This window comes from Canis aureus, chromosome 35 (genome assembly GCF_053574225.1).
Source record: "Canis aureus isolate CA01 chromosome 35, VMU_Caureus_v.1.0, whole genome shotgun sequence".
NCBI classification, from domain to species: Eukaryota; Metazoa; Chordata; class Mammalia; order Carnivora; family Canidae; genus Canis; species Canis aureus.
In genome coordinates this window covers 6,586,148-6,606,094 of record NC_135645.1, presented here as the reverse complement: position 1 = coordinate 6,606,094, position 19,947 = coordinate 6,586,148, and the positions used below count along the sequence as shown (strand labels likewise).

Genomic DNA, 19,947 nt, shown 5'->3' with positions numbered 1-19,947 from the left:
ACTGGTTCAAAACATATATATTAGTTTTTACAAACTTATATTCTAACATTAACATATATATATATATGTATATATAATCATATATTTATATATGATTTTTCTTAAAAAGAAACATCATGTTTAGTGGTAAATCTTTAGTAAATCTTAGCATACTCTAGCACCAGATATGGCCTGGACTTGAGGAAGCAGGGACAGGTAAGTGACCTCTGTAGAGTCTCATAAAGTGAGAAGATAAGGAAGGCAACAATCAAAGAGCTCCATGGTCTGACACAGGGCAAAGTCCAGAATAGCACTGAACAAAGAGCTGCTGTTTGAGAGACAGACTGCTGATATACCCAAAGATTAAGTTGCCAAATGTTATTCCAGTGCTGGCCCCTAAACCAGCCACAACTGTGGTAGCCACAATAGCAATAAGGTTGGCTGCTAGGTCCTTGTCCTAAGATAAAAGAGTAGTCTGGAACTCCTTTTGGACCACCTAGTATGGACATCTACCATAGGAAGGCTATTCAGGTAGGATTCGTGGCTTATGAAGAAAGAGGCAGACACAGGCTTGATTAGACAACAGCTGTTAAAAGTAAATCAGAACCAGAGGAATGAGTAGTGCCTTGGTGGTCTGCATTAGTTCAGTATCCCAGCTTGAGCTTTTTTCTCAATGTTCAGCTCTCATATCCACACGTCCTAGAGTCACCCCTCCCTTATCAGATAGCAACTACTATTAATCTAGTTGTGCTCAATGAAAAGGCTGTTTTACAGGTAAACCCACATAGAAGAAACTTTAAATTCTGAGTAAATTTACACTTAATATCCAATACCAAAAAGGCTCACACCCATCCTAACCCACTATATTACATATAGATATGAAAATATGAAAAACTAAAAAAAAATCTTACCTTGCTTAAATCTACCACCGATAGCAGCACTTTTAGAAGACGTAAAATTACTGATCTTTTCACAAGCCAGTGAGATGGAAAATCGATTTTTGCACTGCCACTCCTTAATGAATGTTTGAAAGAGAGTTTGGTCACTTGCTACATCAATTATGGCCAAACTTTCTGGGCTGAATGAGGCTGGAGTTAATTGCAATCCATCCTGTGATAACTGCAGTGAAAAACTTGTATCTCTAATAGGACCATCGTCTTCTAAACCATTTCTACTCTCTGAACTTAAATCTTGGTTTTTAATATTTGAAGATGAGCCAAATGAGTAACTTTTACCAAGCTGTAAAACACTATGCGTATTCCGAAGTTTTACAGAGGTTTCAAGAGTACTTGGAAATACCAGCTTAGAAGCAGATCCTGGAATGGGTGTAGGAGGAATGAGTCCAATATCATCGACTATACAGTTTTCTTTACAAGGCAAAAGGGATGAGGTTTCACCATGAAGGGCATTATTCTCCAGTGTCCCAATCTTGCTTTTTACTTCAGTATTAGGGGAAAATGAGATTCCTTCCACTTGATTTGGCTCCAAATCTGAAATAACTTTTTGTTTGTCATTTAACTGAGTATTTTTTTCTAGTTTGAAAAAACTAGACAAGTTGGTAGTGGTTAATTTTTGCTTTTCATTTTCCAGAGGACTGGACACTTTGTCTAAAATTCTTTGCAGTCCTGGACTTAAATCAAATGATGCCCCTGACCACGTGAATGAATTATTTTCCCCTGTTTCAATTAACATGGGTTTTTGAAACCTTTCATCTTTATCTTCTCCAATTACTTCTCTTTGTGGATAACCATTGCCTATAGTTGCTGGATCACTTAGTTCCAATGCTCTAAGAGATACTGCAGTATTCAGTTTCTCTTGGACAGGACATATTTCTACATTGTCCAAAGCTTCAACCATCTGAGCAGAATCTATTTCTGAAAATAAAACAGACTCATCACTGAAACAAGTGAACTGATGCTGATTATCTTGATTCTCATTCGTATTTGATTTTCTAATTGGGCCTTCTGGTTGCAGACACATAGAATGACTAAAATGGTTTGATGTTAGTTCAGAAGAAAAGGGTTCTTTCACTTGTATGTTGGGTGGTTGTTCTTTTACTAGGTAGTCTTCACTAAAACTGTCAAACAGTAAATTATCACTCAAATTCAAACTTGTTTCAGGAACTGGCGAACATTCTACTTCTATACCAGTGGTAGCTCTCTTTTGAGGAACCAGAGGCATAACTGGTTTCACAGTTTCTTGTGTTTGATAACCTTGAAGAAAACTATTTAATTGAGAGTCAGTGACAGAAAGTTCACTCCCTTTAGAACAAGGGCCATTTTCCCTCAAGAGTATTGGAGAATGAAAAATTGAGCTTTCTGGAGTCAGGATACCAACTCCATGGGAATCAGTGTCTTGTTTCACAGTCTCTACAGTCTTAAGTTCCAAATGATCTGTATTTGTCACTCCTGGAGAATGTTGTTCACCAGGAAAAGTAATATGAATCTCATTCTGAAAAGAGCTTACCGAGCTCTGTTTGTCTAAGTTCTTTTGCATCGTCCCTATTGCCAGGTTGGCATCCTTTGCTCCTTGTTTGGCATTTTCAGTTGCCATCTGATGTATTATTTTCTCTGACTGAGTATCTAGGTAGAAACTATCTTCAAATTCACAAGGAGCTAAACCTAAGTCAGAAACACAATTATTCTTAGTTTTGTTTGCTGTATAAGCCTCTGTTTTTTCTTGTGTTCTACAGGTATTTAGAAAATTCTCATGCTGGCCTGATTTTCCAGTTGGGAGATGTATTCTGAGTATCTCATCACTGCTTATATTATCTCCTGATACCTGAAGATTATTTGTTTTATTTTCCTCACCATTAAACTTTGTACTTCCACACTTGATAATAACATTTGAGTCTCTATTCATATAACTACTACCTGTCTCACAGGGCATTTGTCCCTCTATTACTTTTTTCTGTTTGATATAAGTGTTTGTCTGTTTATCAGAATGTTTTTCTGGGCACTGGTTAATTGAATGGGTGTCATGTTTTATATAAACATTCTGGTTTTTTGAATCATTTTGTACCATTGGTTCTTTGTTTATTTTTTCTGACTCAACAACTAATCCTCTCCCATTTTCACTAACCATGCTAGTGGGTTGATAAGTTACTTTTTTACTTTGGGATCGTGTGATAAAATGTTCCACACGAATATCACTAGTTTTTGTTTTTTTCTTTGAACTTTGTTTTCTTCGTGATGAGAAGGATGCTTTGCTATATTTTCCGTCAGCAAAGAAAGTTACATTTTTAGCAAAAGGCTCTGGACTTCTAAATTCCATATTCTCTCCATCTAAGGTAAATGAGTCTTCACAATAAACAGAATTAGACATAGTCTGTTCCTGTAAATCAATTCTATCCATCCCAGTGTCTTTCACAGGGCTACTGTGTCTGGATCGTTTTACATGTTTACTATGTTTCCAAGATCCAGAGGCAGTACTGATCTTTTCTGAACTGAAATTCAGAGCTTCTTTTTTTGTTTTCTCAAATAAGAGAGTCTGAACTACTTTCTTAGTGTGTCTTCTTCCCTCGTTCAGAGAGGTTTTTAGCTTCTCTCTATTTATATTCAAAGAAACCTGTTTTCTTGCCCTGGAAATGGCATGTGCCTGGTGTTCTTGATTCCCATTCTGTAACTTACAATAAAAGGAATCTGTATGCTCTCCACTTTTCTCTAGATCTTGCACTGTATTTGGTGAATGCTTAGCAGAAGAATCACTAAACATTAAGTTACTTTTTTTCTTTAACGTTAGTCTTTTACAAGATCCGTTAGTTTGGGGTACAAATTTCTGTTCCTTTACTTCTGACTCACTGCTGGGTGATGACTGTGTATCAGAATTTAAAAGGGAATGTAGATTCCACTGCACTCCCATTTCAACTAAGTCCTGCTGCAGAATCATTTTGGCTTCTTCCACAATAAGGGCTGCTGCTTCTCTATCAGTTAAACATTTTCTGCCAGTCACCCAAATAGTTCGCATATGCCTACGTTCTTCAGCCGCTTCCTCTTCCTCATCCACTGCCTTTCGGGCACTATATAAGGAGGCAGGAAAAGAAAGAAATTAATGCACTGGATTCATTCATGCATGCCAAAATATTTAAGCATTAATCTAATCTATTCTAGGAATTAAAGAAATAGCACTGAACAGGAGGGAAATATTTTGTTTTAGAGCTTACATTCTAGTTGGGGAAATCAGAAAACAAACACACATTAAAATGCCTTCTATGTCAACAGATCACAAGAGTGTACAAAAAATAAAGCACAGGAAGGGATGGATAGTTCTGTAATTTTTAAACAGCATAATTAGAAAAGGCCTCACTAAGATCCATTAAGCAGAAACCTTTTATAATTGTGTCATAAAACTTTCATTGAAAACAAATCCTCCGATGTAATATGAACTCTGGACAAAATAGTTAAAGGAACTGGAGACCGACTAAAAAAAAAAAGGAAAGAGGGGTAACTAAAATCTCGGATAAAAACCTAGAGTTTAGGGCAGCCCTGGTGGCGCAGCGGTTTAGCGCCACCTGCAGCCCGGGGTTTGATCCTGGGGACCCTGGATCGAGTCCCACATCAGGCTACCTGCATGGAGCCTGCTTCTCCCTCTGCCTGTGCCTCTGCCTCTCTCTCTCTCTCTCTCTCTCTCTCTGTCTCTATGAATAAATAAAATCATTTTTTAAAAAAAACTAGAGTTTACTGATTAACAGAATTTGAAAAAAAGAGCAAGAGATAGAAAATAATCAGAGAAAGTCCAGAAATGAGAGATCCAGAGAACCCTAAATTCTTCATATAAATTCTGCCCAAATATCTGGCTGACCTCTAATCTATGCAAGTGTGGGCAGACTCCAAGCAGCCAGTTAAAAGTTTAAACAACTGAACAAAGATTTGAATTACTGTCCACTACAGGAAGACAAAGTTTAGAGTTTGAGTTCAGCGAAGCTGACTGATAAAATATCAATGTTCTTCGGGGTAAAGTAATAGATTCTACACCCTAAAAGCCCAAATATATAAAAAATTGAAGTACCATGAAGAGAAAAAAAAACCAGGATGAGACATAAAAATTATGAAAGAAATAACAGCCAAGAAACTTCTGTTTCCAACAAGGATGGTGTAATAGGACCAAGTTAGCCTCTCAGTCAAAACAACTAAAACTGAGGCTAGCTCTTAAAAAAAACACTGCAGCTTCCATTTTGCTCTCTTTTTGATTACTTATTCGAGGGGAAGTCAACTACCACAGTATGACAACAAGCAGCTCTATGGAGAAGCTCACATGGAGAACTGAGTGCCAGTTTGCCAGGATGTGTGCAAGTCATCTTAAAAGCAATCCTTCAGATAACTATAGTCCCAGCCAATAGCTTTACTAAACCTTAAACTAGACCACCAACAAGGATGCTCCCAAGTTTATGACTCACAGAAACTTTGAGTTAATATATATAAATATATATTTATATATATTATAAAATATATATTTATATATAAATATATATAAAATATAATATATATATATTAAATATATATTTACTGCTGCTTTTAGGCCATTAAGTTCTTTTAAGTTTTTTTTTTTAAGTTTATTTATTTCTTTTAAGTAATCTCTACACCCAAAGTGGGGCTCAAACTCATGACACTGAGAACAAGAGTAGCATGCTCTCCCGACTGAGTCAGCCAGGAACCCCTGAGCCACTAAGTTGTTTCATAGCATTAGCTAGCTAATTAGCCTAGTAAAACTATCAAATTTCAAAAATATAAAAAAGAAATTGCAAGGTCCACATATTTAGAAGGACAAAATAATTAAATTTCTATTAGAATTCTCAAAAACAGCATGCAAAACAGAGCATTTTCCTAAAACTCAGTAAAAGAAAGTGTGGACCAAAAGTTTATATCCAGCCAGGATGTGCCTCAATATTAAGGTTACAGGAAAAAAAAAAAAAAAAGTTTTAAACTTACAAGATATGGGGAATTCTATACCATATTAGCCTTCAAGAAGTCTATCAGTTAACAAGTTTCATTCAATCAACAGATGACTAGGAGTATTCCAGCAGTAAGACCAATGGTAACATTTTGAATAAATAAAAATGTAGATTATATTAGCCTTCCATCTCTACACCTTACAAGGATGGGGATAGGGTGGACAATTAATGTACAAATGTTATGTGTTGAGACAAAGTGGAAATAATGCACTTTTTAAATGGAAGGAAAAGGGCAGGGAAAAAGAAAAAGAAAAAGAAAAAGAAAAAGAAAAAGGAAAGTGAGCTCAATGGTTTTTTGTTGTTTTTTTTTTAAGATTTTATTTATTTATTCATGAGAGACAGAGAGAGAAAAAGGGAGAGACACAGGCAGAGGGAGAAGCAGGCTCCATTCAGGGTGGCCGACATGGGACTCAATTGTGGATCTCCAGGATCATGCCCTGGGCTGAAGGCAGGCACTAAACAGCTGAGCCACCCGGGCGTCCCTGAGCTTAATGTTAATGACTGTTGTTCAGGCAATACACAGGTATTACAGGATACTATTAAAATCTTGACAGATTTTCATACTCAATCTGGATTTTTAAAGAACTTAAAAAACAGATAAACCACTAGCTAACATGATCAAGAAAAAAACAGAAAGTAGAAATTTATAAAATAGAAAATGACAAGGAAGGAATAACTATTGAAATAAAAGAAATACTTAGAATTCCTAAGAAACTAATTTACAGGTCTCTATAAAAATATATTTGAAAATCCAGATGAAATGGATAATTTCCTAGGAAATACAAATTACTAAAATTGACCTCATTCTAGATAGAAAACTTACAGAGACTAATTTCTGAAAAAAATAAAATAGACAAAATGATGAGGAACTAACCAATAGAAAGGCACTATCCAAGATGCTTTCATATAGTAGTTCTATCAAACCTTTCTACCAGTCCCAAGATGCTACAAATTATTGCAAAGCATTGAAAACCAAAAACAGGGCAGCCCGGGTGGCTCAGCGGTCTAGTGCTGCCTTCAGCCCAGGGCCTGATCCTGGAGATCCGGGATCAAGTCCCACGTCAGGCTCCCTGCATGGAGCCTGCTTCTCCCTCTGCCTGTTTCTCTACCTCTCAGTCTCTCTGTTTCTCATGAATAAATAAATAAAATCTTAAAAAAAAGAAAGAAAGAAAACAAAAAACACCTCATAATTCTTTTTCATGAAACAAATCCATACCAAAACTTGAATATAGAGAATGCAAAAAATACAAAATGCAAGAAAACTATAACAATGCAAAAGTATACTATATTAGAAACTAGCAAATAGAATCTAAAATCTAACATCATGTGATAAAATAATATAAGATGACCAAATTTAATTTATTTTGGAACATACAATTGATTCGGTATTAGGAAATCTATTAAAATAATGCACTATGCAAATAGATGAAACAGGAGAGGAAAAACCCTATCAATATCTCCATAAATACTGAAAAATCCTTTGACAAAATTCAATACCCCATGATAAAAATATTCAAGGAAATTGCAATTAATGGACATTTTCTTAAAATGATAAAAAATACATACAAACCTATACACACACACACACACACACACACACACACATCATAGTCCCAAAGACAATATCCTACTAAAATAACACCAGAAGCATTTCCACTAAGATTACAAACAAAGCAAAAATGCCTACTGTCTATTACTACTATCCCTAATACTAAGACATATTAGAGATATCAGTTAATATAATTAAATAAGAGAAATCAATTAAAAGCATATGAATTCTTAAGGAAGAAATAAAATAGCTATTTGTGGATGATATGACAATATCCCTGGAAGATTCTAGAGAATCAATGATGAAAGTAATTCAAACAACAAAAGAATTCCAAAAACAGGATAAAAAATATACAAAAACAGCCTTCACATACTTAAATAATAACTACGTAGTAAAAGAAAGCCACCAATTAAAATAACAATAAAGATTATGTAGGAATAAGTTTTACTAGAAATGTATAAAACCTGTGTGAGCAAAACTTAAAACTTCTGAAAACCTGTATGAGGAAATCTTTTGAAAACTCTTGAAAATCATAAAGACTAGATCAAATTCAAGGTGCTACCTATCCTTCGATAGGTTGACAAAACAATATAAAGATGTCGATTCTAAGTTAAAGTTCAACCCAGGGCAGCGTAGGTGGCTCAGCTGGTTTAGCACCGCCTTCAGCAGGGCATGATCCTGGAAACCCAGAATCGAGTCCCATGTCAGGCTCTCTGCATGTAGCCTGCTTCTCCCTCTGCCTGTGTCTGTGCTTCTCTCTCTGTGTCTCTCATGAATAAATAAATCTTTAAAAAAAAAAAAAAAAGTTCAATCCAATCCCATTAAAATATCAAGAAGTACTTTAACTTTCGTATGGGCAAATACACAAGAATAGCCAGAAAAATACTGAAAAACTGGGCAAGAAAGTGCCCTACTAGAGATTAAAACATATGTAAAGTCTTTATAATTAAAAGTAGGATACTTGCTTGTGAATTGACAAAAGAATAAATAGAATAGAAAGTCTAGAAAATAGACCTAATTATTCAGGGATATTTAGTATATGATAAAAATGGCATCTCAGATCACTAAGCCAAAGATAGACATTTTTATAAGTGGGAGACATTGGATAAAAGATAAAATTAGATGCAGACTTCACAGCATTCACAAAATTAAACTCTAAATGCATCAGGAATCCAAATGCAAATCTACAAATACTGGAACAAAACATGAATGAATTCCTTTTTAACCTCAGTACAGAGAAAGTTTTCTAACTATGATAATTCAAAAGCAAAAAACAAAAAACAAAAAGATTGATAAAAGAAATAGTAAAATTAAATTCTGCGTGGCAAAAACAATGCAATAAAAGTCAAAAGACAATTTATAAATTTTGAGAAAATATTTACAATATACATATAAAATAAACAGCTAAGTACTCTAACCAATTTTGAAAAGAAAAGATTCTTTAAAAGGAGAGGGAAAAGACCATGCCCACAGAAACGTAAGGAAAAGACATAACCAGATAATTCACAAAGATAAAAAAAAAAAAAAAAAATCCTAAAACACATGAAAAGATATCTACCATCACTCAACAATTGGAGAATTGCACATTAAAACCAAATTGAGATACAATTTCTCATCCATCAGACTGGTAAAATGAAAACCTCTAACAAGAGATTGTGCTGGCAAGGCTGTGGGGTAATAGGTTAGTGAGAATGTAACCTGCAGAGCAATTTGTAATCTAATAAAGTGACATAAGCACTTAACTTTTGAAATCTCTTGTCCAGGAATTTACTCTGAAGAAGCATTACCAATAATATTAAAACACATATGCATAGGTAATTCATTGTGAATTGCTGTCAATGGCAAACTGAGACAATCAAAATGCTAACTAGGTTTTCTGGCTCTTAAGTACCAAGTACTAAAAGGAAACAGTAGCCAGGTACCAGATATCAGTTTCCGGTTCAGAAATTAACATTAATACAATGCTATACCCTTTTTTAACACATTTTTAAATTTAAATTCAATTTGCCAACATATAGTATAATACCCAGTGCTCATCCCATTAAGTGCTATATCTAAGCTACACACCTTATTCAAATTTCACCACTTGTTACACTTACATCCTTTTTCTAATCCAATCTAGAATAAGGTGGTGCATCTACTTGTCATGTCTCTTTATCTTCCTTTAATTAGAAACAGATCCTCAGTATTTGTTTTTCATGACTTTGATATTTTTGAAGAGTACTAGCCAACTGTTTTGTACAATGTCTCCCAATTTAAGTTTGTCTGATGTTTCCTTATAATTAAATTTATGTCAGACATTTTTAAAATGAATACTCGAGGAGTAATGCTGTACCTTTCTTACTGTGTCCCATGAGGAGGCATGTGATGTTGATTTGTCCTAATACTGAAATTAGTAATTTTGATCAATAAAGCTCTGGGCATTCAGAAGAGGCATAATCACAACAATAGTAGCTTTAGCAAAATACGTAAGTACAAACAGCAACTAAAACATAGAGACTCTAGACTTAGAACTTTGCCAAATGTTGGGGGAGCTGCTGGAACCCTTTTGTGGTGAGAGGGCCTGCAAGTGCCACAGTTTATGCTCCCCCCTCCACCTTGATAGCACAGACAGAAGCAGAGTCCAGCACTAGCTGTCTACCACCTTAATGAGCCCCAGACCCCTAGCCCACACCAGTGGACTAGCCCAGCCATTCTACCCAGATAGCACAAATGTGGGGCCCACCTGGACATCCCTGGTTATACTCACTATAGCTATAGCTGTTGCAGCAAAGTGGCACAGGAGCCAAGCATCCCAGACCCAGGCCCATACTACTTTGGCTCCAGACAGTTTGCTAATATTCCCTCAGCACAGAGTACTCCAAGAACTCCTGACCCACAGTCACCTTAGTTTCAGCCACCCTGTCTGGGGATTCCTTGTGTAGAGGTCCCCAGGACACCCAGCTTGCATCCACTTCAGCTTTAGCTGTCTCCTCAGAGAACCCTGCGGATGGAGAGCCCCTGCAAAGTCTTGGCTCATGCTCACTTCAGCTTCAGCTATCCTGCCAGGGTGCTTTCTGCATGGAGAGCCCAAGGACCGCCCTAGCCTGCAACAACTTCAGCTGGAGCTGTCCTGGCATACCTCCCTTTCCAGAGAGAACCTTGGGACCACCTGGCCCAAGCCCACTTCAACTCCAGTCATGCTACCAGGGCAGCCCCAACAAGGAGTGCCTGGGACTCCATGCCCATGGCAGCCACAGTTCCAGCCAGCCAGCCAAAGTTATCAGGCATACACAGGCTACACAGGAGATGACCATACATAATACCTTTCCTTCCCTCAAGTTTAGAAGTAGCTGTTCTACTCAATTCAAAGGAACAAACTCAGATAATCAAGCAAAATGGAAAGACAGGAATATGCTCCAAACACAAGAAAAAGACAAAATCTTAGAAAAAGAACTAAATGAGACAGAGAAAAGCAATATGCCTGACAAAGAGTTTAAAGTAATAATCTTAAAGATGCTCACTGGACTGCAAACAAGCATGGAAGAACTCATGAAAACTTCAACAAAGAGATGTGAAATTGAAGAAAGAACCAATTAAAGTTACAGATACAGTAAGAGATATGAAAAATACACTAGAGGGAATCAACAACAGATTAGGGGATGAGAAGAGATGATCAGCAATCTAGAAGACAAGGCAATGGAAAGCACCTAAGCTGAACAGCAAATTGAAAAAAAAAAATTTAATGAGGATAGATAAATAATCTCTAGGATGACATCAAATGAACAAACTTTCGCCTTATGGGGGTCCTGGAAAAGAAGAGAGAAAGAAAAGGGAAGAAAATTTATTTTAAGAAATCAGAGCTAAAAACTTCCTTAACCTGGGGGAAGAAAACAGATATCTAGGTTCAGGAAGGATACAGAATTCCAAACAAGATGAACCCAAGGAGTTCCACATAATGACATATATAATTAAAACATCAAAGGTTAAAGATAAAAAATTTTAAAAAGAGCAAGGAGCAGCAAAAGGTTACATACCAAGGAAACCACTTAAGGCTATCAGCAGATTTTTCAGCAGAAATGTTGCAGGCCAGAATAAAATGGTATGATACATTCAAAGAGCTGAAAGGGAAAAAAAAACTACAACCAAGAACACTCTCTGTGGCAAGGTTGCCATTCACAACCAAAGGAGAGATAGTTTCCCAGAAAAATAAAAGTTAAAAGAGTTCATCATTCCTAAGTTAGTCTTACTGACATGTTAAAGGGACCTCTTTAAGTGAAAAAAAAAAAAGGCCACAAACAGAAGTAAGAAATTATGAATAAAAAGATATAAAATATAACATACATAAAATGTGGGGGGAAAGGAGTGAAAAAAATTTTCTTTTAGAATGTGTTCAAACTTAAGTGACCATTGACTTAATACAGACTGCTATATATTTAAAATATTATATATAAAACTCATTATAAAAACAAACCCAAAATCTGTAATAGGTACACAAAAAATAAAGACAATCAACTTAATACAACAGAAAGTCATCAAAGGAAAGAGAACAAAAGAAGAAAGAAACAAAGAACTACAACAACAAATAGAAAACAATTAACAAAAGGCCAAGAAGTACATATCTATCAATAATTACTTGAAATGTACAAGTAGGTCTAATGCTCCCATCAAAAGACATAGAGTGGTAGTATAGATTTAAAAAAGTAAGATCCAGGGGAAGCCTGGGTAACTTAGTTAAGCATCTGCCTTCAGCTCAGGTAATGATTCTGAGGTCCTGGGATTGAGCCCCATGTCAGGCTCCTTGCTTGATGAGGAGTCGGCTTGTCCCTCGCCCTCTTCCCCCTCCAACCATTCAGGTTCTCTCTCTCTCTCAAATAAATAAAATCTTTAAAACAAAAATAAAACAAGACCCAGGGGCACTTAGGTGGCTCAGTCAGTTAGGCACCCGACTCTTGATCTCAGCTCAGGTCTTGATCTCAGGGTCCTGAGTTCAAGTCCTAAACTGGACTCCACGCTGGGTATGAAGCCTACTTAAAACAAAACAAGTCCCATTTGTATGCTGCCTACAAAAGGCTCACTTCAGACCTAAAAACAGAAACTGAAAGGATGGAAAAGGATATTCCATGCAAATAAAAGTGAAGAAAAAAAAGAAAAAGCCAGGGTAGTAATACTTATATCAAACAAAATACTTTAAACAAAGACTATAATAAGAAACAAAGAAGGGCATTATATGATGATAACATGATTAATCCAATAAGAGGATGTAACATTTGTAAATATCTATGCACCCAATATTAGAACATCTGAATTACACAAAGCAAATATTAACAAACATATATAGAGAAATTAATAGTAATACAATAATAGTAGATGGGTATAACACTCTACTTACATCAATGGATAGATCAGCCTGACAGAAAAAAAAAACAAAAAACAAGGAAACAGTGGCTTTGAATGACAAATTAGACCCGATGTACTTAACGGATACATGCAGAACATTCCATCCACAAACAACAGAATACACATTCAGTTCAAGTGCCCATGGAACATTCTTCAGGATAGATCACACATTAGACCATAAAACAAATCCCAGTAAATTTAAGATTAAAATCATATCAAGCATTTCTTCTAACCACAACAGTTTATCAATCGCAAGAAAAAAACTGAAACAAAACAAAAACACGTGGAGGCTAAACAACATGCTACTAAACATCCAATGGGCCAGTGAAGAAATCAGAGGAAATCAAAAGATACATGAAGACAAATGAAAACGAAGAGATAACAAACCAAAAATCTTTGGAATTCAATGAAAACAATTCTGAGAGAGAAATTCATAGTGATATAGGCCAACCTCAAGAAACAATAAAAATCTCAAATAAACAATCTAACCTTATACCAAAGGACATAGAAAAAGGAGAACAAAGGCCAAGGTTTGTAGAAGGAAGGAAATTAACATCAGAGAGGAAATAAATGAAATAGATTTAAAAAGCAATAGAAAAGATCAAGGAAACCAAGAGCTGGTTGTTTGAAAAAAATAAAATTGATAAAACTTTAGACAAACTCATCAAGAAAAAAAAAGAAGACACAAAATCAGAAATGAAAGAGAAATGAGTAACACCAAACAAATACAAAGAATTAGACATAAAATTATATGTTAACAAATTGGGCAACTTAGATGAAATAGATAATTCCTAGAAACATACAATCTTCCCAAACTGAATCAGAAAGAAACAGAGCAGCTGAAGATACAAATTACTAATAATGAAATTGAATTGGTAATCAAAGAAACTCCCAACAAACAAAAGTCCCAACCAAATGGCTTCACAGAGGAGTTCTACCAAACATTTAAAAAAGTTCATACCTATTCTCAAACTATTCCAAAAAATAGAAGAGAAAGGAAAACTTTGAAATATAGTGTACAAAGCCAGCATTACCCTGATACCAAAACCAAAGGTACTACAAAAAAAAAGAGAATTATAAGCCAATGCTCCTGATAAATACATGTAAAAACCCTCAACAAAGTATCAGCAAACAACATTCAACAATACATTAAAAGAATCATCCACCATGACTGAATGGGATTTACTATAGGGATGCAAGATTAATTCAATATTCACAAATCAATCAACACAATACACCAAATAATAAAACAAAGGACAAATATTATATGATCATCTCAACAGACACAGAAGAAGCATTTGACAAGATTCAATATACATGATAAAAACTCTCAATAAAGTGAGTTTAGAGAGAATATATCTCAACATAATAAAGGCCATATGTGAAAAATCCACAGCTAACATCATACTCAATGGTAAAAAACAGAGCTTTTCCCCTAACATGAGGAACAAGACAAAAATGTCTACTCTCCCTACTTTTATTCAACATAGTACAGGAAGCCTAGCCACAGCAATCAGACCTAAAAAGAAATAAAGACATCTAAACTGTTAAGAAAGAAGTAAACTAGTATTATTTGTAGATGATATGATACTATACATAGAAAGCCCTAAAGATCCACCAAAAAGCTATTCGAATAAATAAATTCAGTAAAGTTGCAGATTACAAAATTAATACAGAAATATGTTGTGTTTCTATACTAATAACAACGTAATAGAAACAGAAATTAAGAAAACAATACCATTTATAATTGTACCAAAAAAACTTGTACTCTGAAAACTACAAAACACTGATAAAAGAAATTGAAGATGGCAAAAACAAATGGAAAGATATTACCATGCTCATTGATTGGAATAATTAATATTGATTAAAATGTCCATACTACCCAAGCAATCTACAGATTCAATGCAATCTCTATCAAAATATCAATAGCAGTTTTCACAAAACTATAACAAATACTACTAAAACTTGAACAGAACCACAAAACACCCGAAATAGCCAAAGCAATCTTGAGAAAGAAAAACAAAGCTGAAGGTACCACAATCCTGGATTTCAAGATAAACTACAAAGCTGTAGTAATCAAAATAGTATGATACTGGCACAAAAACAAGAAATATAGACCAATGAAACAAAATACAGAGCCCAGAAATAAACCCATGCTAATATGGTCAATTACTCTATGACAAAGGAGACAAGAATATGCAATGGGAAAAAGCCTCTTCAATAAATGATGTGAGGGAAACTGGACATCTATGTGCAAAAGTATTAAAATGAATCACTTCTTACACCATACAAAAATAAACTCAAAATGGATTACAGACCTAAGTGCGAGACCCAAAACCATAAAACTCCTAGAAGAAAATTTAGGCAATAATTTCTTTGACACTGGCCTTGGTTTTCCAGATATGTCTCCTCTCACAAGAGAAATGAAAGCAAAAATAAACTTTTGGGACTACATCAAAATAACCAGCTTTTACACAGTGGGTGATACACTCAACAAAACAAAATGGTAACCTATTTTGAATGGAGGAAGATATTCACGAATTATATACCCAATAACAGGCTAACAGTGAAAATACATAAAGAATTCATATGACTCAACACCCAAAAAACCCAAATAATCCGATTAAAAATGGACAGAGTACCTAAATAGATTATTTTTCTAAAAAAGACATATAGATGGCAAATAGACCATGAAAAGTTACCCAACATCATCAATCATCAAGGAAACCAAATCAAACCCACAATGAGATATCACCTTACACCTGTTAGAACACCTAGAATAAAAAAAGACAAGAAATAAAAAGTGTTGGTGAGAATATGGAGAAAAAGGAACTCTTGTGCACTGGTGGTGGGAATGTAATTTGGGACCAGCCACTGTGGAAAACAGCATGGGTGTTTTTTAAAAAATTAAAATAAAAATACCATACAATCCAGTAATTCTGCTACTGGGTATTGACCTAAAGAAAACAAAAACACTAATTTGGAAAGATATATGCACCTCTATGTTTATTGCAGCATTATGTACATCAGCCAAGATATGGGAGCAACCCAAGTGTTTATGGATAGATGAAGGGATATAGATGTGATATATATATATATATATATATATATATATAACAAATATATATATGACAGAGGATAAATATGTATAGATCTATCTATCTATGATGGGATATTACTCAGCCATAAGAAAATATGATACCCTGCCATTTTTGACATGGAGAGACCAAGGGGGTATTATGCGAAGTAAAATAAGTCAGAATGAGGACAAATACCATACGATTTCACTTAAATGTGGAATCTAAAAAATAAAACAAATAAAAAGCAGAAATAGACCTTTAAATACAGAGAACACATTGATGGTTGTCAGAGGGGAAGGGTTGGAGGACAGGATAGAGAAGTGAGACAGAAGCTTTCAGTTATTGAATGATGAAGTCATGAGGATAAAATGTAGAATACAGGGAATACAGTCAATGGTATTTAATAGCATTTTAAAGATAGTAGCTATAGTAGTGGTAAGTGGAGCATAACATATGGACTCTTCAAATTACAATACTGAAAAAAATTAAAAAATAAAAAAAATAAAAAAAAACAAATTACCATACTGTAGAGCTGAAACTAATATATCATTGTGTACCACCTATAGTTCAATTTTTAAAATATCTATACATACATGCACAGGCACACATAAAATGACAATAATTTGAGGGGGCAGAAAGCAGCCTCATTTTCTTCTACTGACACCATGTATGTCATGATATTATCTAAGAAAATATATTTTAGTACATTTTCTATTATTTACAAATGGACATGATTTTTCATTTAATATCTACTAGTCAGGAGGACTTTCTTACCTTTTAAAGGGCACAGCATTTTTCAGAACAGCCTCCACCTCTGCAATATTTGCTCTGGCAAGATCTGCCACAGTAAGAAAGCCAGAAGCATAGAGGAACCTGGCTCGCTGTGCATTAAGTAAGGATACCCGGACCAGGTCACACAGCTCCCTCTGGATGCCAAATGTAAGACGCTTCTGAAATTGAGAAAGTAGTAGTTCCATGTTGTGCCAGCCCAGACGGTTGGAAAATACGGTAATCATCCCTAGAATAATCATAGAATATTTACTGAATTAAAAATTCTTTATAGATAATTCTCTATCTCTTTAGGCTTACTTTTGTTTTGCTATGTGTTTTTGTTTATTTTACCTGAAGAACTGTAAAGTTTAAGAGGCACAAAGTATAAGTTAACAGAATAGTAGACACCTTATAAGGACCTAGCTAATTGGTCAGTAAATGGGCTAAATATATTAAACATCATCTCATTTATTCTTAATCATGAACTTGATATTTGAAAAAACTGAGGCAGAGTATGTTAGCACAAAACATACAAAAAGCCCTCACTCTCCTTCATTCCTCTCTCTCATTCTCTCCTCCTTTCTTTCTTTTTTTTTTAAGGAAGAGAGAACTCAAAAGAAACAGATGAGGGACTCTTCAACTACAGAAAAATAAGAGAGCTAACTCACATATTCAAGTGCTGAGAGAAGTACAAAAAGTGAAGCTCCCGTTGATATTTTAAGGAAAGGTTGCCCAGCTCAATAGTTCTTCCCTCATGAAATAAGTCAGAAGAGCCAATGCCAAGGTATTAAGAAAAATCACTTCTCATTATATTAACCATACAGGCAATTTGAGATCTCTCATGCCAATGAGTTGAAGAGTTTGTCCCTTCTTACAACCCTCTCCTCCCACCTGTCACTCAATATGCTCACATATGCATATACCTTCACAGTGAAATCTCTTACAAATATAAATATATACACTCTCCATCCAGCAGCCCAGGGTTTCCTTCCTAAAGGTTTATAAGGATTTCTTGGTAAAATCAGACCCAGAACTTCTCTGTTTTCCTAGCTTAGAGATAGGAGTTTAATTTTATTAAGCGACCAGTGCTTCCCTAGAGAAGAGAATTTTAAAGAACCCAATAGAAATAGTGCCCCTTTTGCCATCCTCCTACTAAATAACAAATATTAATCAGTAACTTGATGAAAAAAGGGAAACCGTTGACAACTTTGTGTCTATTTCTTCTTCTAAGAGGGAAAACGAGGGGAAAAAAAAAAACAGAAAGGAGGATGATCAGCAGCTGCTAAGCCATAGAGGAGGACTAAGGTCCAGACACTCAGTTAGCTGCCAATCCTCTGGAGCAGAGTAACTGAAATCAGAGAAGCAATAGCTTTAGGTGTTCTGATAATGACAAAGACTACACACAACGATGGCTTCCCAAGATTCTCTCACTTTTAAGGAAGCCTAAAATAAAATGGAATTTGAAAAAAATGTAATCTTAATTTTTTTTTTTTTTTTAATTTATGATAGTCACACAGAGAGAGAGAGTGAGAGGCAGAGACACAGGCAGAGGGAGAAGCAGGCTCCATGCACCAGGAGCCCCACGTGGGATTCGATCCTGGGTCTCCAGGATCGCGCCTTGGGCCAAAGGCAGGCGCCAAACCGCTGCGCCACCCAGGGATCCCTGTAATCTTAATTTGACCTCAAACCAGAGTTTCAAATAAATGTGGAAACCCTTGTTTAACTGACCTGCATAAACAGCAGCTGACTGTTGTAAAGATTGAATCTGTCCACGACTGCATCCATATTTCTGATTAATCTCCTTTAAGGGAACTTCACTGATTAAATCTAATAGCACAAGACTGGTAAAAAACCTGGAAAGTAAATCACCATAAGTATAGTAAGAGATATCTACAATAAAGATATAACATATTCTGAAAAACAAGAAAGAAGAAAAATGTAAAAGAGGATTTATACACTCTTGAGAAGATTCCTAATAGGATATAAGATTAGTGGACAAAGACTGAGCTCAATATTTATCAAATAAATTCTGACATACATTAGTACCACAGCATAGCAAGAAACTAATATCTATATAACAAAAAGATCTCCATATTTCAATACTGCTAACTAACCTCAAGAAATAAGACTTGGTTCAAGAAATAGAATGGCACAAAAATTTAAAAGAACATTTGATACACAGTTATATGATCACCTATTCATGTATCAAAACAAAGAATTTGAAAATAAAAATCAATTTTGACTTGCTAGCATCACAAATAATCCAAGTATATAAATACTTACAAAGTTACACTTATGTTGTAAATAATTTATTAGAGATTAGCATTAAGAAAAATAATTTTATTATATTTTAAAGAAGAAAAATGATTCAATTTCCCCATCTAAACCTTTTAATTGGCTCTTCCCTGGTCATAATCAATCATTTTAATAATGATACAAAGCATACCCTCAAATGAAGCTACACTAAGTTGGCAGCTAGAATTCACATCTTTCAGTAAAGGAAATAAATTTCTACTTTATAATGGCTCCTAAACAAGTAGCAAGGGAGAAATGGAAATATTAGTAAATTCAGTAAATACAAGAAAGTGACAAGTTACCATACTCAGTCAAAACTTTGATTTTATTTATTTATTTTTTAAAATAAAATCTTATTTATTTGAGTACAAGCTTAGGAGAGAGGCACAGGGAAAGGGAGAAGCAGACTCCTTTTGAGCGGGCAGCCCAATATACGGGACTCAATTCCAGGGCTCTGGGATCATGACCTCAGCCAAAAACAGATGCTTAACCAACTGAGCCACCAAGGAGCCCCTAAAACTTTGATTTTAATGATAACAAAAATGACTATAATAAACTGAACTACTATATATTCAAAACTGTGTTAAATACCATATAGTTCAGGCTCCTTGATATTTACCTCTTATGGATGGCCATCTGGCGATGCTGTCTCTCAGTTCTCGCTACTACTTTTCCTTTCACACAGCGAGCCAAGAACCCTTCTTCAACTCCCACTAGCTCTGCCACTCGTTTCATAGAAGTTGGCAGTTTCTCCCATAAACAGAAAAATCGATACCAATCAATAGTAGCCCAATCCTCAAACATAGGTGTAACCTAAAGGGAAAAAGTATTATTCATTAGCTAAACTATTACATTACAAAAGGAACAAAACTACAAATGTAAACTTTATATTGAAAACAAAGGCATTTGGAAAAATTTCTAAATGTGATAACACTTCATTTATA

General features: G+C 35.1%; 1 protein-coding gene across 6 annotated transcripts in view; it reads right to left on the bottom strand.

Moving 5' to 3' along the window:
• POLQ (DNA polymerase theta) overlaps window positions 1-19,947 on the bottom strand; it is a 124,041-nt gene that overhangs the window by 61,496 nt on the left and 42,598 nt on the right. For all 6 annotated transcript variants that reach the window (XR_013372535.1, XM_077884440.1, XM_077884439.1 and 3 more), the window contains exons 13-16: window positions 19,623-19,816; window positions 18,437-18,561; window positions 16,712-16,955; window positions 891-3,997 (exon numbers count right to left, since the gene is read on the bottom strand). Coding sequence is in view for 5 of the 6 variants with exons in the window: in XM_077884440.1 (XP_077740566.1) it covers window positions 891-3,997; window positions 16,712-16,955; window positions 18,437-18,561; window positions 19,623-19,816 (3,670 nt within the window). In the remaining variant the exon portion in view is untranslated. The remainder of the gene's footprint in view (window positions 1-890; window positions 3,998-16,711; window positions 16,956-18,436; window positions 18,562-19,622; window positions 19,817-19,947) is intronic.